The sequence below is a fragment of the Lissotriton vulgaris genome, unplaced genomic scaffold (genome assembly GCF_964263255.1).
Source record: "Lissotriton vulgaris unplaced genomic scaffold, aLisVul1.2 SCAFFOLD_1219, whole genome shotgun sequence".
Taxonomy (NCBI): Eukaryota; Metazoa; Chordata; class Amphibia; order Caudata; family Salamandridae; genus Lissotriton; species Lissotriton vulgaris.
Window position 1 is genome coordinate 1 of NW_028255794.1, and position 21,221 is coordinate 21,221.

A 21,221-nucleotide genomic window follows, 5' to 3' on the forward strand; every position below is an offset into this window, starting at 1 on the left:
ATAGAATGCAATCAAAGAGGGGATTGATGGAGCGAGGTTTCATACGTAAAAAACTTGCTCGGATTCAATCCTCTGAAATAATAAGTAATAATGTAACCAACATGTTTTGTAAATACTAATAATTGCATTACACAACATTTACTTTATCTAGGGGAAGCTTATAAATGTGCTTTACTAACAAGTAACTCGAGTGTCTAATATGGCTGCCGAAAATGCTTGACTCTTCTGCGCATGCGTCACTGCATCTACGTAGTATGACGTCTTTCGCTTTGGTGGGAAATCTTTGCAGCTGCGCAGTAGTATTAAAGATGGCCGCTTTGAATCTCACATGTTAATGCACATGGCTATGCTTAGACTAAAACTCGCTTGTTTTATTAAACTGCTAATAGAATAGTTCAAATGAATTAAGGGAATTAGAGTAGGAATACGTGGTATACAGTGCATTTATTTATTTTCGTATTCTAATATGTTTTTCTTTTACTTTGTTATTAGTTCGTATTTGGGCCTGGAGGGTGACTGAAATCTCCATATTGCTGGGTTGTGCACAAGCGCGTTGGACACTGTCAAACCTCCAGCGGTGACAATGAAACTCTGCCAAGCACAGTTGACCAGGAGACATGCTTGGGCAAAGCACCTCTTGACCCGGAGAGGGAAGGAGAAAAAAACAAAATTTGCATACAATGTATTATTCCTAATGTGACATATGGGTGGGAAAAATAAGGCATGGGAAAGTGAAATTAAGGGGAGGGAACATAGAACAATGAACCTAAGAAAGTGATATTACATTAATATGGTGTGATAATCTCGCCCCATCTCATTGTCCAATCACCGGTAGGGGATTCATGAATATTGAAACATTGGGGGGTGGTACATACACTGAGAATAGTATAACTAAGGTAGGCTCAGTCAGTTAGTTTGTCAGACTTGTCACAGACCTGTCACCGACCCATCATTGCTGCAGAAGAAGGAGGAAGCCATGGAGGTCAGACATGCTGCCGAGCACTCTGACAGAAGAATCGAGAAAGGAGAGATGGAGAGAGAGAAGAATCGAGAAGAGTAGCACCAGAGAGGGGTGTAACGCTGGCTTTGCACTTAGAAGAGGTTACCTCTCCTGTCCTAAACCTGTCCTGTCGGCTCCTGACTACTCGGGAGTCCCTTTTCCAGCTCCTTGGCCAGGGGTTGGTCCTCACACCATTCTAGGTAAATATAATTCTGTGTGGTGTGTCTTTGTAACGTTTCCTTTTCCACCCTTCCCAGGTACCAACGTCATGAGATTTTACTAAGTCTTTATGATTTTCTTTGATCATTTACTCTTTAAAATTGGTGTTTGACATTTACTGGTATTTGACTCACAAAATTATTGCATAGATAAAGGTTTTAAAACTCTCCTGAGTCTGTGGTCATTCAAAGAAATAAAGGTAAATGTCATTTATACCTATTATGCTAACAACCTGATCTATCGACCAGAGGAAATTAAGAGCTAAGGTGTTAAGGTTTGGCAAGAATTGGTGTACAGGTAAAGATACATTTCAAGGTAAATCAAGTCCTGATCACCAGCGCATGATTGCCAGCTTATTGTATGAATGTTTATGGGCCCAGGTGAATATGGTGTTTTAGAATAAATCCAAGCTGGTAATCTCGCTGCATCACTACAATTTCCAATATGCACTTCCTTGCAACTCATTTCTCATTCCCTCTTCGCACAAGCACATATCCTATTGATACTCATGTCATCATTTTTCTCCAGCCACCTGGAACAGGTTGGGACTGGTCAATTTAAATCTCAGGGGAAAACTGCCTGGACTATGAAGGTACAGTTATCAGTTGTATAGCCAATTGGATTTAACTAGTAATGATTGGATCTAATCGGAACCATCAGCTCTGCTACCTTATCTATTGACGAGCAAATCTCTTTCTCATAATTCTTACCAAGTGCATGCCAACAGTTTGGACCAGGAGTGGTGTAGTCAGTACAACGGATTTTGGTACTCCCTAATTGGACTCGTCTCCAATGATCAATAATAGGAGAGTGGCATTCTCAGTAAGAATGAGAGACACGGGTCAAGATTTGAAGGAGTTTACATAAATAATTACTAAGCAACATACATGAACTTTATCACAACAATGGTTAGCAATAACGAATACAGCACATAGGTACAAAGAACTAGGTAAAGTTCAATGCAAAATCCAGCATAGATTTGCCTTACAAAGTGGGGAATGTTTTTTTTTATTACAGAGGCAAAGGTACATCCTTTTATAGGGCTTCATACAAAGGAATTCATATATTACTAAGCATGTAAGGGGTTCTTAGGATATGCACCAACGAGAAACAAGCAAGAAGAAACATTTTACTATAGAATACATTTGAGTATTCTCTCATCATACGACTCTATTTAGTTCTCACAGTTTATTCATGCATTATAAGTGACACATTATATAGGGGAAACTTGGAGGCACTTGAGATGTCCTTGATAAGGTACAGTGCGGTGAAAAGCCTCTGGAAACGCTCACCGTCTTCTAGTGTGAGCCTTGTAATTCTTTAGCTACAGCCAAGAAATAATAACAACAACAATGATTACGTGGTGTGATACTGTGTCGTTTCAAAATGGAAGACAGTACATGTTAGTGCAAGATTGATTTCAAGCAATTTTAGAAGCATAAAGAAGAAACAACGTTCACACTCACAAACTGACATGTTTGTGGGCGTTGATAAACTCACAATGCAAACCATGCATTTTTCTGCTTACTCCCAGTCCTTTGCAGGTGAGTTACAGCTGCCTATTTGTACATAATCATAGCGTACAATTGTTTATGTGTAAAAGGATTTTATTCATCAGGTGTAAATACAGCAATTACCTTAGTGAATCTGCATATTGCATTCAGAATTCCAGAATTAGTGCTTTAGTGATGTCATTTGACTTAATATTGACCAAAGTTAATGTACACCATAAAAACAGTGTTCTACATGGCAGGAAATATCTGGAATGTAAAGGCATTCTTTGGTGCTTGCTCATCTTATTTATTCGAAAGCAACTGCTGAAGAATTACTAGTCATCTCTTTTGTGGAGTCCCTCAGAATTCAGCTATTTTTGTAATCCTTTTTAGGTCTCGTGACGATTACCGCGCGAAAGCGAGGTCTCACCAGAGACCTATAGTCACCGGCTCAGCTTCCCAGGAGACAGGAGATGGCCACGCGCATCTTCAAGAATCGGATCGGAGCGGGCTGCGCGCGCGTGTGCACATCTCCTGTCTCCTGGGAAGCTCCAACACACACAGCCACACCTCCCCCTGCTTTCGCACATGCATGCGCACACACACACACACACGAGCGTACACACAGAGACACACACACGAGCGCACATACACGCACGCACACAAACAGAGAAACCCCCCCGCACACATACACACGCACACACACACTGAAAGGGGCGAGCAGCCGGGTCCTGGCTGGGGCACATTCCCAGCAGAGACCGAGAGGCCTTCACAAATCCAGGTGGCAAAGTGAGAAAGTCAGCCAGTCATAAACATTCGTGAGGTACGGAACCCCGAGCTCCCGAGGCACCGAGGTCTGCAATCAACTGAGCGAGGTTTGGGCGAACTCTCAGCAGAAGCCTAACTCTTAAACCTTCCCAGCAGCCAGCCATTCGAAGTGCGCAGCGTCGAGGTGCACAGCTTTGAAAGTGCATTTGATGTGGAAACACTCGAGACAATAATCCTGACAACCTGATGCCTTCGGATAGAGCATTGGGACATTAATTCCAAGAAGGAAATGCCTTCAGATAGAGCAGTCGCAATCAGACGTGCCAAAATTTTAGGACAGGGAAGTGGGAGATTTTGACATAGAAAAAGGGAGAATATAATTTCCCTATTGACTTCTATTGAACAATAAGCAATTGCAGGCGGGAGATAGTTAAAAGAAAGCCATTTTTGGCTTGAAGAATCGTGAGTCTCCCGCCTAAATCGGGTCTATTGGCATGTCTGGTCGCAATGCAGTTTTGCATAATAATTGTAATGTCCCCCTGCTGTCCATCTGATGTTGTTTTTTTGTGTTACCCTCCTATTCAAGACAATTTATTGAGGAGCATATGGCTGCAAAGTTGGCTCTCGTCGATCATTGAATCAATTTTACCATAAACAAGTAACTGCGACGGGGCTAATGAACTTCTCTGCAGGCTATTGGATTTCAATTTTTTTTCTTCATTATCCTGACTTTTTCTTCATTTTTTCTTTCCACCAAAAATCTTTTTTTATGAAGTCACACATCAAATTATTTTTTTTTCAGAACAAGTGAGGGTAGCATTTCAAGAAAGAACGAAACAGTGCAGTCACGAACGATGCAGGCAAACGCTTGCCCTTTGGCTATAGTTACATTCCAGTGGCAACGGTGCCAGAAGTAAAACTTGTGTAAGCAACCGCAGTCACTGATGTGTCAGCTTACTCCTGCTAATAAAATACTACAGTCACATGTTTCGAAACTGAAATAATTCGAAAAAATAGACCTTTTGGTCAGAAAAGCCACCAATGTTTTTAAATAACTCTGTACTGCACTTACTTCTGGCACTATGTTTACTTTAACCAGCAGAGCTACCTTTGCATCTGGAGTTTCCGATTGCTGTTTGGTTCACATTTCTTAATTTTTTTTCACTTCTCAACATGACATAATATCAATTTCAACTGCAACATGTTAGGAATCAGCAATATGTTCCTTAACACAGTGAACACACACTGCATCAATTATCCCTACAAACAAAACCCCCTCTCTTCCAGCAGGGTAGCTTTCCTAAAAACCAAGACCCCAGATGTTCCTCGATTTTCCTCAGTGTTAGGAGGCAGACTCACTGCCCGAGGCCTTTTAACTTTGTTTTAGCCACAGATTCCATATCGATCCCAGTGGCTTCATTTCCTCTTAGAATATTGTTTTTCCTTCCGTAGTGTGACCACATGCAGGTTTCCCCCCACACACCCTTTCACCCTCACACACCCTCTCACCCTCACACACCTTCTCACCCTCACCCTCACACACCTTCTCACCCTCATCCTCACTCACCCTCACACACCCTCACCCTCTCACCCACCCTCTAACACCCTCACTCACCCTCACACCCTCATCCCCACAACCCTCACTCACCCTCTCACCCCCACACCCTCACACCCCCTCACCCTCACACACCTCCTCCCCTCATACCCCGTCACTCTCACACCCCCTCACCCTCACACCCCCACACACCCTCTCACCCTACTTTGGACCCTCACCCTCACACCTCTTCATCCCTCACACACCCTCACACCCTCACTCACCCTCACCCACCCTCTCACCCATACCCCCTCACACCCCGACACACCCTCACCCCCTCACCCTCACCCTCATACTCTCACCCTCACACACCCTCACACACCCCCTCACCCTCACACACCCTCATCCTCACCCTCACACACCCTCACACCCCCCCTCACCCTCACACTCCCTCACACCCCCACACTCCCTCACCCTTACACCCTCACACCCCTCTCACCCTCACCCCCTCACCCTCACACCCCTTACCCTCACACCTCCTCACACACCCTTACCATCACCCTTACCCTCACACACCCTTACCCTCACACACCCTCACCCTCCCCCATACCCTCACTCACCCTCTCACCCTCACACACACCCTCACCCTCACCCTCATACCCCCTCTCACCCTCATACCTCCTCTCACCCTCACCCCACCTCTCACCCTCACACACCCTCTCACCCTCACACACCCTCTCAACCTCACACACCCTCTCACCCTCACACCACCTCACCCGTACACCCTCACACTCGCACAACCCCACACCCTACCCCTCACACACCATCACACCCCCTCACCCCTCACACCCTCACACCCTCTCACCCCCTCACCCTCACACCCTCTCACCCTCACACCCCCTCACCCTCACACCCCCCTCAGCCTTAAACCCCCTCAGCCTCACACACCCTCACACACCCTCACCCTCACACACCCTCACCACCCCACACCCTCACACCACCTCACCCTCACCCTCAACCCTCCTCACCCTCACACCCCCTCACTCACCCTCACACCCCCTCAACCTCACTCACCCTCTCACCCTCACTCACCCTCACACACCCTCACTCTCACACCCCTTCACCCTCACACACCCTCACGCCCCTCACCCTCACACCCCCTCACTCACCCTCACACCCTCACCCTCACACCCCCTCACACCCACACCCCCTCACTCACCCACACACACCCTCACCAGCATAGCATAACAAAAGATAGCATAACAAAACACAGCATAGTATAGCATAACAAAAAAAGCATAGGATAGCAAAACATAGCATATCATAAAAAACAAAGCATAGGATAGCAAAACAAAACCTAGCATAACAAAACATAGCATAGCAAAACTCAACAAAGCATAGCATAACATAACAAAACACAACAAAACATAGCATAACAAAACAAAGCTTAGCATAGCATATCAAACCATAGGATAACAAAACATAGCATAGCATAACAAAACATAGCATAGCATAACAAAACAAAGCATAGCATAGGAAAACAAAACATAGTATAACATAACAAAACATAGCATAACAAAACACAACAACACATAGCATAACAAAACATAGCAAAACACAACTAAAAATAGCATCGCTTAACAAAACACAACAAAACATAGTATAGCAAAACAAAACATATAATAGCATAGCAAAACATAGCATACCAAACCCAACAAAACATAGCATAACAAATCATAGCATAGCAAAACAAAGCATAGCATAATAAAACACAACAAAACATAGCATAGCATAACAAAACATAGCATAGCATAATAAAGCATATCATAGCAAAACATAGCATTGCATAACAAAACATAGCATAGCATAACAAAACACAGCATAGCATAACAAATCAAAGCATAGGATAGCATAGCATAAGAAAACAAAACATAGGATAGCAAAAATAAACATAGCATAGCATACAGCATCACTCCGCACCACCACAGCATCACTCAGGAGTACCACAACATCACTATGCGCTACCACAGCATCCCTGAACGCCACAACATCACTTGTTCGCCATCACAACATCACTCAGCGCCACCACAGCATCAATCTGTGCAACCATTCAACAACACCTGGTTCAAATATATTCTCTTAATGTTTCAAGCTTTATTACAATTTTAACAAAAAGATGTTAATATTTCACTTCTGTTCTTGGATTTTCGGCACGATAAAATACACTGAACATAATCTTCACAAAAGTTATTTACAAAACTTTAAGCTATTGCCATTATAAATGACAATAACTTTTATTTAAGTATTAATTATTGAAAAACAATTAAAAGCCATTGTTATTTGTAAAATCAATACATGTAAGTCACGTAAATACAACACATGTTGCATTACAAATGCTATACGTGTCACATTTGCGAAAGTTATAACTATTGGCATTGTTAATTTCGCTATTTTCAAAAACAAAACATAAATAAAAAATTTGTCATTTACAATACCAATAGGTAAAACTTTCCTAACGCGAGACCTATTGCATTGCAAATGCTTGTTTACATTTATGGTTACCCAACATTGGCTGGAAAGACTGGGCCAGATTCACAGAACTAATCGCAAAGAAATGGAGAGCAGAAAGTATCTTGAGATATGCCCGGGATGGTCACAGAGTCAAGTTCCTGCTACCACTCACATACCATCTCCAAGATGACTTCTACAGTGAAATGATATATGGCCCTGAAATCTTGGCTGGACATCCCAAATAGGTTTATCCTTTGTCTGAATATCCTCTCTACTCTCCTCCTCAAGTCTTCTTGCCGCATGGCAAGTAGCAGAGCAACAAACACATTCAGCGACATGTTAGAAAATTTGTGTGTGTTTGCTCAGCTTTCATATGTGCTGCAGGGCTGGGATTGTCTGTTGGGCTACAGTGTTTCAGCTGGAGCACGGTGGGGGAGGGCAAGCACTTGGACAGGTGTTTAGCATTGATGAAAATTATCATTAGGCCCAAATGCGGATATCTGGTTTCTGTGACTACCAAAAATTGTAAGTGCCTTCTGTGAATACAGAAAGTCATACAGTTAGGATTTGGCTCAGATTAGTTCTGTGAATTGGGCCCGCTGATCTTAAGACTGGAGCTATTACAAGATAGGAGTACTAGGTTAGTCCTGGCTGTTGTAATGGAGGTCACATTCTGAAAAAGCTGATATACCTACCTCGAAACCCATATTCCCAACTCTGCATCAGTTTTAAAACGAACACTCAGGTTATTTTGTCCACATCTGATGCCTTTTCCCGCCAGAGGTCAACCTGCCTTAAGGTTGGTCTGTAAGGCCACCTCCTCGGAGCAGGACAAATTATAACCACACCATTCAGCTGCTGGTAGCTGCACTGGTCGAACCATTTACCTGCCTTTGGTAGAAGACTCTTGTTTCCGTTCTGCATGCTCCCTCCCTACTGGGGGCACGTTAGAGAATTAACTTGGTAGGGGATCCAGTAATTCAGGAAGAGGTCACTAACTCATTTTTTGTAGTACCAAAAGGGCAAGAAGTCCTGCACACATCAGGTCCTAGATTGTGCTTTTAATACAATTTGAAGCAATTCCCTGTCATAGTTGCTGAGGATCTACTAATATTAATTCACTAATAAACAAAGGAATTAAATACACAAATAAAAAGTCTCATAGATTCTCTTTGTGCAGGTCAAGATAATCTCAAAATTATTCTATAATTTAAGTACACTTCTCAGGTTTAATAAACCATTTTAATTACATAAAACCTTTGTGTATAAAATAAAAAGGGGGTCATTTGTACAATACAATCAAAATTGCAAACAAATTGTGATTTTTCCAGTAAATGCCTGGATATATGTGTGCTTTTTTCTGAACAAGATACGAGACATGCACTTAATTTTTAAGAATAGTTCTTGCCCTCCACCAGAATTGAATACAAGCAACATAGGGAAGAAGGTCTAATTGTACGCATCTATGAAGTTACATCTTTTCCTTGTGGCTCAAGCTGTGGTGAAAATCATGAATAATGGCCCGACGAGCAGGGGTTTTCCTATGGTAATTGTCTAGGGAAAGCATCTTTTTGTGGATGAAACAGTGGGTGTTTTCCCCATTTTTTACTCAGCATATAATGAATCTACTTGTGATATACAGTAAAAACAATTTTTATCTACTATGTTAATTTTATTTCAATCTAGTTTTTTGCTTTTGTGCTGCACTGCATGCCATCTTCCATTGGCCTTATAACGCTTTCATAACGCTGATAGTTATGGGTTTAGTCCTTAAGTCTTTTGATGATGCAATCTTCTAGGACACCTTTAGCTAGGTTGCCCGGTGAGGATTTGGTGCCAGGTCCTCCCTTTTTTGCCAAGTGTCCTGTCAGCCACTGGAGGACACTGGGTAGCTGAGCATGTCCGCTGGATACAGCAAGGCCCCCCATGTTGAGATAAATGGTTGTTTTTAGGCAATTTTGTCACTTTATTTAAGTTACATTCAGGCCTGGGCCTCAGAGAGATGGAACTTAAGCGAGTGGAGCTCTGATAGCATAGACTTACCCTCACTCATGTTAAGGATGTACCCGGAGTACAAAGGCGAGAGTCTGTTTCTTGTAATGCAATGTCCAGTGAAAAAACATTTTACAAAGTAAAAAAATATCATTGTGTAAATTGGTGCTGAAGTGCTAAAATTGGAGCATTGTACAAGAAAGTCTCCCAAACAGAATATGCTGGAGACAGTGGAGACAGGTCTTTCTCCAATTCAGTGGTTGGTCTTGTTACAAATTATGCCAACGAAGATGAAATTAAAAATTGAGATTAGATTTTTTTGTGAAGTGTACATTGGCGAGAACAGCCAAGTCAGATGTTGGCACAAAGTTCACAAAACAGAACAATTCATCTGATGGTCCTAATACGTCCATCTGAGATACTTCAAGAAATACACTGTGAGTGTCCCTTCGAAGATGAAGCAATGGAGTTTCGCTTCTGAGTTTTCATGCCACATTTTCATGCCACTGGCATCAAACGTCTTGATAGGCATGCCGCGGATTCTTACGACAGCATAGGATGAACAGCAGTAGGATATTAATGAGTCCCATCAAGCACGCTGCAAACGCCAAACCTGCGATTGTACCTGAAAGTATAAATACAATACAACTCAAGAAGTTGTTGTGTCTGACTTTTCAGCATGATCTTTGAGTAGATCTAGGTTATCGGAAAGTTAGGAAAAACAAATGAATAGTTTATCATATTATCTTTATAGAAACAAACGTCAAACTTTCTTCGTGCACGCCTGCCAACATTTCTCTTTGCAGAACTTTAAACGAACTGGCCCAACCAGAATCTTAGGCCAGCTATTATCTTGTCATTCTTTCATGTCCTCTCTTTTTCTCCTTGTAGCACCATGCTGTGCATAAATAAATAATAATCCATATTTGTAACGTGCGAACATATCACCCCTTAAGGTTTCAAGGTGCTGGGCGCCGTCGGGGAGATTAAATGAGCTAATGCCCAGAATCACATGGTGCTGAGCTGCCGTCAGGGATCGAACTGTGAGCCCCACACTCCAGAGTCAGCCGCTCTGGTCGCTGCGCCACACCTCTCCCACTGTATAGCATTGATTAAAACATATCAATGGAACAGTGCATGTGGAGGCAAGGTGTAAATTACTGTCTGTTACTATCATGTATACATTTGACTTAATTCTAGCTGTGTTCTCAAACTTCTTGAGTTAAGAGGAAAATAGACAGATCAATAAAGATATCTGGGTGCCTTGATGTCTGCACAGACGTAATTTTTCAGGTTCGAGGACAAATGTAAACAAGAACTGATGTGCCTTATTTCTACGAAGGCGGCACTGGGAGCAGCTGCAGAAGGGTCTAGACCATCGAATCAGACAATTCTCCAGGTATACGTCAAAGCAAATGCTACCATTTAAAACATCTTTTCATTGAAGACAAGACAACAATGAACCAAATTCTCAGTGCCTCAGAGATGAAATATATATATCAATCTATACAAAAAGCCACATGAGACTTATTCAGAACCAGAGTATTCACCCCAAGGTATGAAGGCTCTGCAATCTACTTCACCACATTCAGTACCAACTTAATTGAGAACGTAATGAATCTTAAGTATTGAACAATCATTAATGATACATGAGTAATCAATAGATAGTGTTCAATGAATAATCAGTAAATAATGTGCTGGACAAACAGAATCTCACACATGAACTCTGCAAAGCAATGTTTGATCTGATGTGCAAATGTGAAACTGGTCAGCCTGGTGGTGTACACTCCTTTCGACTAGTCAACAGACAACATTATACTTATGAGACATGTTAGTTTTAACGGTGAAGGTGTAATCAATGAAATACAGAGGCGTCCTGATTATTTATCCCCTTCCTTCAAATATCAATATCCTTCTCATACACGTTTGTCTGTTGATGTGTCAGCTCATTGATGTCAGAGCTGTGTGGAGGTAACAGCTGGCAACTGCTGCATATGAGCAGTGGCCCACATGTAAAGTCCATGAGGTAAACATGCTGCACATTGGCCAGGAATATCCTATCAATGGTCATTGAGAATGACACATACATGTTAGCTCATAGCTACCATCTGGTGTACTGAAATATGGACACGTATGTCTCATCACAGCTGCTGACAGGATGAACCCAGTGCAGCGTACAACACCATCCCGGGTAATGCAAGACATCCTGGCTGCAGCAGTGAAACCCTCTCGCACCTGTCCATCAGGTAATTGTGGCGTGAAGTGTTTCCCTATCATTGATTACAAAAACATGACAAAGATCAAAGTCCCCTTCTGCATAGAATCTGCAGTCGGTGTATACAAAATTACATACATATTATAAGTGTCACATGGGCCTGTTTGTAAATTAGTAATGCAGATCATGGAGTATGGTGTCACTTCCCTCTACAGCTGATGGATCAGGGACGGCTTCGTCAACAAAACCTATGAGGAGCATGATTCAGCAGTTGACATCAAGGGAGATCGCAAAGGGATACAAAGCTGTGGCTGGAGCTGGAGAGTTTGCTTGTACAATGCACATCTCCGTTTAAAATCTCAGTGCTATGGTGTGAGCAGTCACTTGTAGGGGTACCCAAACCAGGTCACCTGTGCTTCATCTCTTGATGCAATAGGACCAACCCTTGTGTTGCACTATATCTTATACTAGGTCAATTACTTATCCTGTTGCAACCTCTGTGTTCCAGGTGATGATGACGATGGACCTTCCACCAATGTTGGGAGACGGGCAATCAAAGGGGAAAATCCACTGCTCCTGCAGGCAAGTACCTCGCAAGAGGAGGAGGAGAAAATTCCCGAGGGGGCAGAAGGATTTGACGATGATGGCGACTATCTGTTCATCCCGTCAGAGGATGACGATTCTGATGCCATGGACAGAATCACACATCGCCCAGTTTTTGCAAGGCCTCACACCCTCCACCCAGCAAAGTGCCTCAGCCTCCTCCAAAACGAAAGATTGCCTGTCCCCTGCATAAAGCTAACCAGCCACAGCTCACACGCACCCCAACATAGATATCACCCTCTCACATCCAGGACAGATGTGGTGGTTCCCCTACACTCCTCCCTATACAGTATATCCCAGGCATTCTCTCTACCATTTGAGGGAAGTACCAACCCTGTTGTGGTGCAGGTATCCCCAGTGCACCATTCTCCTGTTCACATGCTTTCATCTGCCATGCCCCCACCTGCTTTTGGACCTGGCGATCTCATCCATGGCCGACCCCTGCAGACAGGGCCTGCATCTGGCCATGGTGGGCAGTGGGAGCAGGACTTCTTCCAACAGCAGGCAGATGTGAGGCAGGATATTAGTGCCATAGGGGCTATCCAGTCAGACATGTCTGATGCGCTGCAGGACATGCGCCAAATTCCTCAGGTGGCGGACAGACAGACCCATGTTTTGGATAGGATGGATAAATCTTGGCAAGACATGTCCAAGGATATCAGAGACATGATATCCATCCAAAGGGAAGAGAGTTTAAGACACCATGCCTTGGCCATGAAGATGATGGAGGGCATGATGAAAGTGATCCAAAATGTCCCTTCACGGTCAACACAGGGAAGGGAGCCATCACAACTGCCTGCAGCACAAACTGCACAGGACCACAGCAAGGGTACACACCCGCCACCGCCCCCTGAACAGGCACTCCACCACCTGCACATCCACCATCACCCTCTGAACAGGCACTCCCTCAACCTACACATCCACCGCCACCCCAGGAACAGGCAGCCCCCCAACCTGCACATCCACCACCACCCCCTGAACAGGCATTCCCCCAACCCACACATCTACCACCACCCCCTGAACAGGCACTACCAACACTTGCACAACCAGCCCCTGTCCACGCACAAACACCAACTGTACAGGCACCATCTGCCCCTACACATGAACTTCACCCTGTACAGGCACATGCACCTCGGCAACAACCCAAACATAATCCCTCACAGCGATCCTCACCTCCAAATTTGCGAAGTCGAAAGCATGATTCTCATTGATCACATCTAAACCTTTTTGACCAGTGTGAATATGTATAAATAAAAAGAAAATCTCATCACAAGTCAAGACTATGCTGCGTATTATGTCCTGAAAAGCAATTGTTTTCCAATTGTGGTGGCCTATAAATGTGAGGATGTATGTGTGTGCGTGACACATGTACAAGTGTAACCCCATCACTGCATAATTGCAACTAGCTCACATGTGCAGAGCAGGTGACTTCCAAACTATATGTCCATATTTTGAAGTTTGTTTTCCTCTCAATTTTATAAAGAGATGTTTGTTTGTAAAGGTTTTTATTAACTGTACAATAAATATTACTTACTTACTTACATATTTTGTACAAGACAAGCACAATGAAGTTAAACAAGATAGAGACAGTATGATTAAAAATAAAGTATTATATAAAAAAAGGTTGGGATTAGAAAAAAAAACAACAGTACGTTTGGAAGGGAGAAAGAAAACAAACGACGTTCTTACTACAGAAGGAGAAGGGAACTTGAATTGGGGTGGGGCAACATAAATATAACACGTCGGGGAGCGTCCAGGGAACCAGTCTATGTACAATAGGCAAAGTAAACAATTGTCAAAATTAGAAAAATCTGTCAGACAGGTCAAGTGTCCTTTGATCATCCTGTATTTGTACAATGTCCAGATCCCCTGAGTCCGATGCAGGCTCCTGGCTGGCCGGTGCAGGGACAGGCACCACATGGGGTTGTGACACACGAGGCGTATGGGGGAAACAGTGTGGCACAATGGACAGGGGGTGAGGTTCCGTGACGATTTGAACCCGTGTTTTCAACATTATCGTAAACTCATAATTTTGATACCGATGAACCGCAAATGATCCATTTAGCATATCCTGGTGTTTTCGCTATGCTACGAGCAAGCGCACTCCTGTTATAACCACATTTCCGATACACCGATGGCATCCATTTTAGATCATGGCATCCATCTTGTATTCTTGCCCTCACATAGTCAATGGACACGCAGTGACCTCTGATCACCTCATTTTCACTTAAGGACACGTAGGCTTTAGCCGGTGATTCACCTTGCTAGTGACACGTGCACCTTAGGACAGAAACGCTGTGGCCGCATGACTCGGCAGAAGCTGTCTCCTCTGCCCGAGGCCAGTCCTGCTATACTGGTTCTCGTGTTCGTTGGCCTGATCATGATCAGGCGGCCGAAGCTGGTAGCCTTGCCCATTTACGACCCACAAACATCTCTTATCCTGTTTTTCTATCTTCTGCATCTGGCTCTGCTCCCTTCCTTCTGGGCCTTTATTAGGGGGAGGTAACGAAATTTACGATGAGGCGGTCCGGCTCTTGAATGGAAAGATGACATGGGATTATGATGGAACAGTGGGAACCTCTCGTTCGTAAATGTTTTGACATCAGATATTGTTGACGATTCCTGTGTAACACCAAATATTTATTGTTTAGGACATAAAGTTTGAGAAACACACTAGTATGTGGAGAATGTTGCCCCCAGCTAAATATTTTGTATTTAAGGAGCAACCCACTTAGTGCAAATCGAACAGGCTCCTAGAATCTGCCCGTGTGTAGTTTCTGTGACTTCTGTGTCCCTGCAGTAATAAACCTTTGGTCTTTGACGCCACCATCGAGAAGCCCGTGTTTCTGTTCATTTGTGCACCGAGACAGGTAGAACTCAGGGGTCTTCGGGTGTTGTCCCTGACACCTCTGGACCGTAATTAAAAGTCCAAAACTCCAATTGGCGCCCAACGTAGGGCGACGTCATTCGGTACCGGTCTAAAAGCCTGAAGAGTTCGAGAAGCTTCGTGTGAAGACTCCGGAGGGAGGTGCCCCACTTCATCGATCCCGGCATATCGCAAAAGTGGCCCGACGTTCTCTTCCACGAGGGTTCCCGTTTGGACGGCTGCAGTGGTCCGTTGCCTTGACCGTCGCCCTGTCTTAGACCCGAGGTGCAGACCTTAGTACAGCGAGACGTGACGGGTTTCTCCTTGGTGACGTCTTCAGTGCCTCAGTTAAGAATTAAGTGGTTGCTAGTTGTTTGGTTACTCCGTAAGGGTTTGGATAATCCTTTTAGTTCCTTGGTTTGGTTTGGTTTTGGAAGATTATCACTGGTTGTTCTAGTTACGATAATCTTTTGGTTTGGTTTGGGTATCGATACATTTGTTCACTTTGGTAGGCCTAAGTTCTTAGTTCGAGTGCGCACCTTTGTTTGTGTTTGTTCTGTGTTCCGGTTTATAAAATGGTAAGTCGGAAAAATTCTATGTTTTCATGTTTTGGTTGCAACAGTGATTCCCGGTTGGAGGACTCGAGTTCGGTTCCTCCGATTGGAACTCCTCTTTATGATCTTTATTGCAAGTTTGGTGTGGGCCCTATCTCTTATAACGAGGTATGGATCCGCTACACGGAGAAAGATGGTGTCCTTAGTTGGCCACTACATGGTAGTTTCGAACCTGAAATTCTCAATAATCTAGAAAGAAAGTTGTTCAAGAAGAAAGAACAGCCGGCAATGTTTGATTCTTTCCGTTGTTGGCGAAAAGAATCCAAACAGAGAGAGACTAAAAAGTTGAAGAAAGAGCAGAAAGAACAAGAATTGACTTTAGAACAGTCTGCTAAGCAGCTGCAACTTAATGAATCTGAGAAAACGATAGAGGTAGCCGATAGAGAGCGTAATTTAGCGATAGACAAGTGCTACCCTGCTTTGCCATCGAGTACAGCTAAGATAGTGGAGGACCATGAAAACGATCCTCTGTTGTCTTACTTGTTGAGGTCACCTCCACCGTATGCACAGGGTGCTACAGCTCCACCTCTGCCGAATGTTGTGTTACCGGTTGCTGGACAGCCTGGTATACCTGCTCCTGCTCCCCTGAATCAAGCTCCTGCATTTCCTGTAGTTAACAATATTCCTCCGGCACCCCCTTCCAGGGTTGCCAGCTCCTCTGCCTATGCCTGTACCGCTGATACCTGTTGTTTCGCAAGCTACTTTGCCTCCTACACCTACTGGTGCTGTTTCTTCTGTCCCAACTACCACTTTACTTCAAACTTCCTCTAGCTATATGACTCCGCTTTCTGTTCGTCGGAGAATTACTGAATCTGTCTCTAATATTCTCTCTCCCTTTTACAAAACTCTGATTAAAAGTCCTGCCTCTGAATCTGTTCAGAGACGTAGTCAGCTTCCTAGTGTTGAAGAACGAGGAATATTAGATTCCACTGCTCTCAGGTGGATTTCGAAAGTTGGAAGGTATAATGTACGAGATGTATTAGATACATTTATGCAATGGAATGAACCGACACAGCGCTATGTGTTTGATGTTATGTGTTCCCTTTTACGTGAGGAATGGGATGAGAATGATTCTGAACAAGTTCCAGACGAATTAATTCATATTCAACAAAAAATTGCTGCAGGTATGATAGTTGGTCAGGAGATAAAAGAAGCAATGGAATTGATTCTAGGTTTTAGGGTTGATCCTTCCCTCCGTTCACCAAGAGATTCAGAGAAACGTAGCGCAAATAAAGGTCGCCAATATCCCATGAGGGAGGTTCCGCCAATATGGCGCAACGCTGTGCAAGCTGATGTGGCCAATGGTATTGTAGCCGCTCCAGCGCAATTCCAGAGAGTGTGGATACACATTCCGTGGAAACGAGCTGAAGTGTTAGCAGTAAAACAGGCCTTGCCAGATCCGCGTAAAAATCCTGCCGGATATTACAAAGAGTTGGCTCAGACGGTTGAAGCTTGCGTAATGAATCTAGCGGACATTGATATGCTATTTGGTAATGTAGTACCGCAACCAATTTGGGCTAAAATTCGTAGAGAAAATCATCCAGTTGCTCTAGGTGGTGATTGGGCAGCTATTATTGCGGCAGATGGTCAACAAATTGGGGGTTCTAAACCTGAACCTTTAATTGCTAATTTGCCCGGTAGAATAATCGATTTAATGAAAACCCTGATGCCAGCATTGCGCGTTAACTGGGACAAGTTGTCCGCATGTAGGCAGAAGAAAGACGAAAGTGTCTCCGACTTTTTCACTAGATTCGAAGAAACTTTCGTAGATCACAGTGGTCAGGATATGAGCACGGAAGGAGGCCAGAGATTATTTGTTGATAAATTTGAGCACAACCTGTTACCAGAGCTCAGTAATAAATTAAAGAATTCTGAAAGTGCGTGGGCTGTCTCTACGACTGCACAGATACTTGCAACTGCCCAGTACTATGAAAATAGGGATAAAGAAGAGAAGGAAAAATCGGACAAGAAAACAAAAGATTTAAAAACTAAAGTCCTTTTGCAACAAGCATATCCGCCTCGCACGAATCAAACAAACACACAGCAAGGGCCATATCAGAGGACCGACTATGGTTCACAGAGACCGCAGTACCAATGGAATCAGTGTGCTTATTGCAAAAAGGAAGGTCATTATAAGAATGAGTGTCCGGAACTGGCACAAAATAATGCTGCTGCAGCTCAGAGAGGTCGTGGTGGTACTATGCAAAATTCTAGAGGTCGAGGACGAGGTGCTATGCCTCCACAAACGAATGATCGCCCTTCTAATTATTTTGATCAACGAAATGGTCAGTCTACACAGCCAGCTAGATCTCAACAGTATCATGTTGAAGATTACTGTGAAGTTCGTGAGGAATTTCAGCAAAACGATTACTAGGACAGCCTTGGGCAAAGAGAGGGAGTAGTATCAGTTCCAGTAGACCAGAGTGGGCCTTATGTCGCAGTATCCACATCAGGTGTAGTCGAACCGTTTCTGTTGGATACTGGTGCAGCAAAAAGTTCTATCATACATGCAAAACTCCCTGGCGCACCTTTGTCTGGCTTAACAAATGTTTCTGTAGGTTTTTCAGGCGCCCCTGTTCACAACCCTGTTTCTGGTCCTTTGTCTATCTCTGTTGGGCCTCGTCAATTGAAAGCACCCTTAATTTTGACGTTGGTTGTAATGAAAATCTGCTTGGTTTAGACTTGTTAAAACGCCTATATGCGACATTGTACTGTTCTCCTTCAGGAGTACAGCTTACATTAGGTAAGAGAATCATCTCCCCGATGTATTTGTCAATGGATGCGCTCCCACTGGAGCTGCGTTCTCTCCCTGATACTCTTTGGGCGACTGGTCCTAACGATGTAGGTCTTTTGGAAATTCCACCATATGTAGTAACTTTGAAAGCAAATGTCAAATTTCCACGAATCCCACAATACAAAATCTCTAGTGAAGGTGAGCGTGCGCTCTTATTGATAGTACAAGATTTGATCAAGAAAGATGTAATAGAGGAAACTAGAGGAAATGTCTGTAATAGCCCTGTACTGCCAATTCTAAAACGCACTGATCCCTCAAAACCTCCAGTCTATAGATTTGTAATTGACCTTAGAGAGGTTAACAAAATTTTGATTCCACAGTTTCCTGTGGTTCCAGACATTACTGCATTGTTAACGTTGATTCCTGCTACAGCCACGTGGTTCTCAGTGATCGACTTGAAGAATGCCTTTTTCAGTATTCCGATAGCCGAAGAAAGCAGAGATATTTTCGGCTTCTCTCTAGGAGGACGAAGCTTCAGGTTTAAACGTGCTCCACAAGGCTATTGTGAAAGCCCATCCATTTACAGTCAGGCATTAAAAAGTTAGTTGGATTCTTTTGTACTTCCTCCTGGTTCTGCCTTAGTGCAATATGTCGATGATCTTCTAGTGGCTGCCGATGACAAGGAAACTTGCAAAGCAGCTACAGTTTCCTTATTGCATCATTTGTCTGATTTAAATCATATTTTTATTATTTATTTTATTTTTTGCATTTATAATGCGCACAGATACCCACAAAGGGTTTCCCGGCGCCATGGCTAAAAAGGGCAAAGCACAGAAAGCAACTGTTGACAACACATTGGCCGCTATTTATTTAAACAGTTATTTATTAAACAGCCAGGTTTTAACTTGTTTCTTAAAACTGGCATAGTTTTCCTCTTTCCGCAGGGCTAAAGGAAGGGAATTCCAAAGAACTGGTCCCAGGCGGGAAAAAGATTTACCTCCCATTCGGGCCAGTTTGAATCTGGGTACTGTGAAAGTTGCTCCATTTAAAGAGCGAAGATTGCGTACAGGTACATGAGGCTTAACCAGTTTCTGCAAATACCGTGGTGCGGTTCCCGCTCTAATCTTGAACATGTAGGTCAAGGCCTTAAACCGGACCCGGTTTTCAACTTTCAACCAGTGTAGGTCTCTAAGGTGGCTCGAGATCCTTGCTGTCCTAGGGATCTTACACAACAGCCTGGCTGCGGAGTTCTGGACAAGCTGCAACCGTCTGGTTACAGCTAAGTTGGAGCCCAGATATAGAATGTTACCGTAGTCAAGCCTAGATGTTATTAGCGCATTGACTACGGTCTTCTGGGTATCCACAGGCAGCATCCAGATAATCTTCCGCAGCCATTTAATTATCGTGAAACAAATGCCAGCCACTTTATTAGCCTGTTGTTTCATCGATAGAGAATCATCGATGCACACCCCTAAGTTTCTAACCTGGGTAGATGGGCTGGGAAAAGCTCCCAGGGATGGCGGCCAGTGCCTCTCCTGCCACAGATCACGATTTTTTCCCAGAAGAAGAATCTCCGTCTTCTCCCCGTTAAGCTTCAGCTGGTTAGTTGACATCCAGCTGAAGACCTCCTGAAGACCAAGTTTCAGAGCTGAAGGGGATGAAGATTCTGCGTTGGTGAGGGAAAAAATAATCTGTGAGTCATCCGCATAGGTCATCAGTTCAAGACCTACTCGCTCTGCTAAATCAGCGAGGGGGCGGAGGTAAAGATTGAAAAATAGTGGGCTTAAAATTGAGCCCTGAGGCACACCATGGGATGACGGAAAAATGTCCGACTGGGCATGTGAGGACGAGATCTGAAACGTCCGGTTGCTCAGATAAGATCTAATCCAGTCCAATGCGGCCCCTCCGACACCATCCCCACTCAGTCTGGCAAGCAGTCTGTTGTGCGAGATAGTGTCGAAAGCCGCGCTCAAATCGAGCAGGACGAGAGCAACCGTTTGCCCGTCGTCCAAAAGTCCCCTGATCTTCTCCGTGACTCCCAAGAGGGCAGATTCGGTGGAATGGCCTGCCCTGAAGCCCCACTGGGAATAGTGGAGCAAGTTGTTATTCTCCGTGTACAATGAGAGCACGCCATGGATATGTTTCTCTAAAATTTTTGAGAAAGCAGGCAGCAGAGATATCGGGCGATAATTTGCAAGAACCTCTGGGTCGGCAGATGGCTTCTTCAGCAAAGGGCTGACCATAGCGTGCTTCCACGATGACGGAACAGTTGCCAGACGGATGGAAGCATTAAGTGTCTCGGCAATAGTTCCTAAGGCACCGTCATCCAGTTGGCACAGAATGTTAATAGGGAGGGGATCGCACGGAGAACCTGATTTGATGGAGGTCGCCAAAAGTTTTAAGGTGCCCACGGAAATATAAGGCCAGGCATCCAGCCGATTTCCTAGTGGGCTTTCTAAAGGAAGGGCTTCCCTGTCCTCCCTCACCGGGGGGTTAATGTTTGCAAGAATAGTTTCGACCTTTCCCACAAAATACGTAGCAAGATCTTGGCATTTTTGAGGGGTCAGGGGGCGCGCGACCGCCGCCGAATTTGCTCCGGCTAAGTCTTTTACAGTACTGAAAAGGGTACGTGCTTTATTGGCAGCCATATTAATGGTCTCCGTTACATAAAA

At 44.0% G+C, this 21,221-nt stretch overlaps 1 protein-coding gene across 2 annotated transcripts in view; it reads right to left on the reverse strand.

Annotated features, from left to right (window-relative positions):
- Positions 1-2,065: 2,065 nt before the first annotated feature.
- The window catches only part of LOC147658893 (prostatic acid phosphatase-like), a 300,334-nt gene continuing 281,178 nt past the window's right edge, over positions 2,066-21,221 (reverse strand). Inside the window, exons 11-12 of one of the 2 annotated variants that reach the window (XM_086952050.1) lie at positions 7,565-10,142; positions 2,066-3,097 (exon numbers count right to left, since the gene is read on the reverse strand). In XM_086952050.1, the coding sequence (XP_086808176.1) occupies positions 10,030-10,142 (113 nt within the window). In that variant the 3' untranslated portion in view covers positions 2,066-3,097; positions 7,565-10,029. The remainder of the gene's footprint in view (positions 3,098-7,564; positions 10,143-21,221) is intronic. The other variant, XM_086952051.1, reaches the window with a different exon arrangement.